Source organism: Mycena indigotica, assembly GCF_014461135.1.
Source record: "Mycena indigotica strain 171206Taipei chromosome Unknown Mind.scaff0010, whole genome shotgun sequence".
NCBI classification, from domain to species: Eukaryota; Fungi; Basidiomycota; class Agaricomycetes; order Agaricales; family Mycenaceae; genus Mycena; species Mycena indigotica.
Window position 1 is genome coordinate 1,694,514 of NW_023503009.1, and position 6,610 is coordinate 1,701,123.

General features: G+C 48.1%; 1 protein-coding gene across 1 annotated transcript; it reads left to right on the top strand.

Moving 5' to 3' along the window:
• Positions 1-765: 765 nt before the first annotated feature.
• Positions 766-1,983, top strand: MIND_01128500 (uncharacterized protein; the record flags this gene model as incomplete). Its single annotated transcript, XM_037367836.1, has 7 exons — positions 766-877; positions 926-1,034; positions 1,085-1,181; positions 1,244-1,498; positions 1,566-1,641; positions 1,688-1,744; positions 1,793-1,983. Exons 1-7 carry the CDS (start codon positions 772-774, stop codon positions 1,981-1,983), a joined length of 891 nt encoding a protein of 296 aa, XP_037215668.1. The 5' UTR covers positions 766-771.
• Positions 1,984-6,610: the final 4,627 nt, after the last annotated feature.

Consider the following 6,610-nt stretch of genomic DNA (forward strand, 5'->3'; position numbering starts at 1 on the left):
GTCCCAGCTAGAAACTCCAACCTTGGGGTCTACCCGGAGGTCCGACCCTTGGGGTCGACTCGCGGGTTGACTCGCAAGTCGCTGATATACGCATAGTTTCTACTACAATTTCTGAAATGTACATACTAATAGTTTTAATTGCAATTTCTGGCACAAATAAACTCGAGATTTCAAGAATAGTTTCATTGTGCTGTAAACCTAGAGTTTCAGCAGTGGAGAAATGCACATAGAAACAAAGAGAATCTTTGTGCATTTCTCCACTGCTGATTTCCTTAGTATCATCCACGCTGAAACTGACAGTGAAACAAAGGATTTCACTGTCAGTTTCGCCACGTTTGATGCGCGTGATATCATGATCAAATATATGCGCGCAGATATTAACCATTTCAGGAATGGTTTCAGCCTCACAGATAGTTTCCATCTCAGACTGTCTAAAACTGGTATATATTTGACTAAAATCACTCTCAGTTTCAAAAAGGTATATTTTGGGCAAATCTCCACAGGCTGATTTGGTTCTAGATTCTGGTAGAATCTAAGACAGTTTCTACTTTAAGGGATATTTTACCATATCCGGTGTGATAAACGTCCGTCGTGCCTGCATGGAACATAATTTAAAAAAATTTGGTGCACACACGGCCGCTCGTTCAAGATGATTAGATTTATTTTCTCGGGATCCACCCATGCAGGTTAAGTGCTACTTATAATAATTACATGTGTTCAAAAAAAAAAAGAAATAGCACGTGATCTGAGTTACTCTTCGTTGCATCGTCCATGGTACCTCGGCCTACAACACCAGAAGATGGTGCTTACACCCAGAAAGCTCTGTCCTTCCTCAATGTGTTGTCCTCTGTGCCCCAGATCAGAGATGACTCAGATGGTATGCAATGCATTCATCGAACACTACCACCATCTACAGAAGAAACAGAAGAGATGCGCAAGATGAATGCACATAACGAGCTCCTGGAGGAGCAGGTCGCTTGGTTAAGAACACAACTGGAGGAGACCTACATAAAGCACTTCATAGAAAAGGAGAGGTCAGTCAGCTTGACTATCATTACCGCCCACTTATTGAGAAGGACCGCAGCGCAGCAAAACGCGAAGTCATCTTCCAACAACAGCTTTTGTCCCTTGTCCAGCAGTCGCAGCTGTCCACAGTGCATGCAGAGCTGTTCAAAATCTCGGTGTGTAGTAGTGTGGTCTAAGCCTGTAGCTTGGTTGACTGAAAGCTGCAATATTATGTTAGCTGCCGCTTGTCTTCACTGTCATCAATGGGGACGAACTATTATTCTCCCACTTGAGCCATGGCTTCGATGGCGGTGTTCATACAGCTACTGTTTTGACGCAAAATATTGTAGCCTATCTTCAGATCAACGACTTGGCAACATATCACGGCTCAGTTTCTCACTTTATGACGGTCTTCTATAATCGGCGGCGACTCATAGGGCAACTGAGAGCAAGGGGTATTTGCACCATCCAACAATTCAACCAGTTCTTAACGGTGGGTTCAAGTTGGACTTGGTCAAATTTGTCTATGAAATACGCCCACTAACTGATATTTGACTTAGGGATTTAGCATCTCACATGAAGGCTATTCCTTTGTCGATGTCAGCGGACTCGATCAAACAGAAGCTAAGATAAATGGTTCGTGCTGCTTCTCACAGATAACATTGGCTCAACAAACCTGAAGCATACATCAACACATTTATTCAGCTCCCCCAAACTGTTCGCGTTTTCTTTGCCGGCCGTATGTGCGATATTTTTGACTTGCTCTTGCTACATCAGCTTGAAATAGGTCGCAACGGCCCTCTGTACTGCTCGTTTTTGAAAACATTCAGCAGGGCAAGAATTCTTGGCAAGTTTGTGATGATAGGACAATATCCACAGTTTAATACGGTGCCGGAGGTGGCCCTGCTCGTGGTTGACAACGTGTTTGGGGGGTCGAGAGCAAGTCCTATCAGATTATGTCGGAAAACTGAGAAATAGGTGTCATTGCGGGAGTTTGGGAATAAATGGCCCCCATTTCGAAAGATTATACCTGAAATCAATGTACCAAAAAAGGAAAATTTTATCCTAGATTTGCCTGCTTATATGAGAAACAAGATCAATTCGTCAACTACCGTGAGGCATAGACTGCGAACGGCGGCTGGATGTTGCTAACAGCTATGATCTAATTCTTGGTACACCGTTCATCTTCCAACATAAAGTTGTGCTGGGGTTGAATCCGACACGAGTAGTTGTGGGTTCTGATAAGCGGCTCGAAATGCACCGACCTGAGATCCAGCAATAACATCAGCGGCAGCGGACATATTTGAGCAAGATCTTACTAAGCTACGGGCGATGCTGAAGCAAGAGGCAGCAGATCTATGCCCAGACGGAAACGGCATTGCTACCATTTCGCGCGGTCAATCATATGATCCCACTCAAGATGAGTCTAAGGTGTATCGTTGGCGGCCTTCGAAATGCCCAGAGGCGTTAAAAGAGGTGTAGCGCGAGAAGAAAAACACCTATATATGATGGCGAATGGCGTCAGGACACAATGCATCATCAATGTTGATCCTGCCAAAGCCTATGAAGGAGGATGGGGTGGTCAGGATACGGACGGTAATCGATAAACGGGAACAGAATGACAATACCGTGAAGATTGCGGCACCGCTCCCCGATATCCACGCGATCCTCCGAAACGTTGCCCGCCACCCATATCGAACACTGGTTGACGGCAAGGACTTCTATGAGCAAATCCATGTAGTACCAGAGCACGTATCGCGTACACCGGACGGGACACTGGAGAGCCTGGTTTTGCAGCAAGGCGACACGAATGGGCCAGCGACGTGTCAGGCTTTGATGAACCATATATTTCGCGCCATACTTGGGAGTATTCATGGATGTGTACTTGGACGACATCATGTTATATTCCGACACTGTCGAGGACCACATCCGACACGTGAGAATCATTTTCGACATATTGCGGAAGGAAAAACTATACCTGAGTGCCGATAAAATGCAGTTCTTTGCCGAACAGCTCAAGATCTTGGGCCATATCATCGACGAGAAGGATATTTGGACCCACACTGGAGTCAGGAACGAACTGGAAGACGCCAACGAACAAGGACTTACTCGCGAGTTTCTTGGGTGCAGTCGTATACCTTGCAGATGATTGCCATGGCATTCGAATCCCAATGGGAGTACATACTGACACCGCTGACTGGGGCCAAATCAACCTGGAAATGGGGTCATACAGAGCAACGGGCATTTGAGCAGGTGAAAGATACCGTGCACAGGCGGCGAAAGCACCATCGCGTGTCGCTGGACTACTCAGACAACGCGCCAACCATCAATTTGGTGTCGGACGCTGCACTGGTGCGACCAGGTATGTAAGTCAAGGTGATGACTTGAAGACTGCAAAAATAGTCGCCTTTTGGTCTGGTAAATTTGGTTCAGCACAGCAAAACTACCCAGTGCATGAAATGGAATTACTCGCCATCGTCGAATCTCTCAAGCGCTTCCGCGGCATTCTTCATGGTGCAAGATTCCGCAATTCGACGGACCACAGAGCCCTCGGGCACCTCATGAGCCAGAAGAATATATCTCCACGCCAGCACCGATAGCTCGATATCTTGAATGAGTTTGATTTCACGATCCCTACGCTTTCCGATTCGGGACCACTGCGGTAATTCCCTATCCCAGGCGAAACCAATGTGTTGGCAGATGCATTATCGCGTATTTACAGCGATAAACCCTTCGGAACAATTCGCGCTGTAAGCGAATATGTTAGCATGGACGATGTGGATGGAGGCGATAGGCGGGGCGCACCGGTAGAGGACAGCGATGCTGAACTCACGAACCCATTGACAGTCTACACAGGCGCGGCGGCGGTTCTGGAGGGCGCGTTACGCCGGTCGTCGAGGCTGGCGGAAGCAAAGGCGGATACGAGGACCTACGGGGGCCCCAAAAGACGGCAGCCAAGGGTGGACAAGGACTAGTCGAGGAGATGGCAGGCATGGACGTGTCACAGAGGACAGCCACTCCCGATAAGAAACGCCGAGCCACATCGGCGCCGAGCACCGAGCAAGAGCCAACTCTTCCTCATGCTCCACAACACTATGTAATACCACCCAGCCAGATCTGAGTGGTGTGGTCACTGGGGGCGACTTGGGCATCCCACTTCCGGACGGTCTCAAGTACCGCTTAGACTACCAGGAAGACGAGTTCTTCCGCCACATTCTGAAATCTCCACCAGCAGAGTACAAGGACTTCCAAGAGTGGGATGGGTTAGTGTTCAAGGCACGCGATGGGGTGGAAGTACTATGCATTCCAGACATCAATTTGGATGGGCGTAGCTTGCGTGAAATCGTCATAAAGCATGCTCATTCTCTCTTAGCGCACTTGGGACCGCGAAAAACGCTGGATTTCCTACGAGAGGAGGAAGATGTGCTGCAGATGCTTGGTCGAGCCGGTCGACCGCAATATGACGCGTACGCGAGGGTATCATCATCACAAACCACTTCGAGCTGCAATATTACTTGAGTTTGTCGAATCAGCAGCTCCCAATCGAGTCGCAATTCGTCTCCAAGCTGGCCGACAACCTCAATGCCGAGATTGTTCTCGGAACGATCAGAAACAGAGACAAAGCCGTCCAATGGCTGGGTTACACCTATCTGTGAGTTGTTGAATATATCTTTGACTGTCCAGCTGATGCACTTTTTCAAGGTACGTTCGGATGTTAAAAATCGCCTGGGCTATACGGGGTCGGTGTCGACTATCAAGATGACGACGTAGGGTTGATACAAAAGCGAGCCTGCCGTTCCGTTGGAGAAATGCCAGCTGCTGAAGTACGAACGGTCCTCGGGCCGGTTCCAAAGCACTGAACTTGGCCGTATCGCGTCGTATTACTATGGGACCTACAACTCGATGATGACATGCAGCCAGCATCTGCAGCCAACGATGTCGACTCTCGAGTTGTTCCGCGTTTTCGCGTTGTCAGACGAATTTAAACTCCTTCCCGTTCGGCAAGAGGAAAAGTTGGAGCTGGCTAAACTTCTCGAGAGGGTGCCTATCCCTGTGAAAGAGAGCGTCGAAGAGCCTGCTGCCAAGATCAACAGGCGTACATCTCGCAGTTGAGACTGGACGGCGAGCAAAAAACAATCGCTTGTCCCGCCATACTGATATTATTCGACATGCTAGGTTTTGTGCTCGTTATGGCTTTTGTGCAGCAGTCTGCAAGGAGGTAGGCGCTTTTTTAAAACGTCCAACCCAAATCTGATTTCTATGCAGTATATTGCGTGCCATGTTCGAGATCTGCTTGAAGCGCGGTTGGGCCGTTCCCGCCAGGGCAGCTTTGGACCTCTGCAAAATGGTCGACAAGCGCATGTCAGTGCTTGTTTTTTTTTCGCTCTTTTGCATTCTAATTGATTGATTGGCTAGGTGGGACTCCCTTGCGACAATTCAAAGATGTAATTTGTGAGTTGATTTCTTTTACCATAGATCCATTCGCTGAATTCATTCGCAGCCTTGGTGTCGCTACTTCGACTTGGTGAGTTTGTAAATAACTTTGGCTTCCTATTCTGATCAAACAACAGACACCACCTCATCGGCATCCGGTTGACTGGTGCATCGACTGGTGTCATTCCTGATGCATGCTTTTGTTTGTTCGCGCTAATATCCTCTCAGATTATCGGCTCAAATCCAGCCAATCACCCGCTCGCTCCTTCGAAGTGACCTGTCCGTTATCCTCACTTCCGATGGGACAAGAAGATCCATGGTGGTGCTCATAATGGTGGTCGAAGATGTGGAAGGCGACACCATTCTTTTCCGTGACTCGTTTAGCTTGCGTCAGCGCTACGCTGAAGACGAGCACAATGTGACACTAACCGTGCCCATGTTCGAGCCCGTGCCGCCCAAACATTACATCTCGGTCATCTCAGATCGGTGGTCATGGCTGCACTGCACGCAGAAACTCGGTTGCCCATCTCATTCTCCCTAAAAAATTCCCTCCACCTGCCACTACTCGATCTGCAAGCATTACCCTTGTTGGCCCTCCACAACAAAGAGTTCGAGGCTCTATATTCGTCCTCGCTCAAGACCTTCAACAAGATCCAGACCCAGGTCTTCCAAGCCCTCTATACAACAGACGAGAATGTCTTTATAGGAGCCTCAGTACTTGCAACTGAGCTGATTTCAAAAGTGTAGCCGTACGGTGGAGCTCATTCGACGCTCCGAGATTGTTTGGCACTATTTGTATTTTGTAGTGGCAAAAATTGAAAGTTGGCTCCAATCTGGCCCTAAAAAGTTAATTACTTCACCATTCCGTGAGTTTGGGTCAACATTGAATATTGAAGTCTTGTGTCTGTCTATTACGCTTTCGAAGCCTCAGGTTCGCACATTCAGGGTCCACAAAGAAATGGGATATCGTCGAACAAGCTCTCGCTTAAGCGGCATCAGGCAGCCGCGCAACACATTTATAAGGCGGGCTGCATGCAAACTTTCATTCTGTCAAGCTCTCTTACACTGACTCCATACAACGCGCTCATTGCTTGGACTACTAATTACTACCAATGTCAGCTCTTGTCCCACAACTTCCGCCTTTAGATTCGACCTACGGCGCATGGCTTGT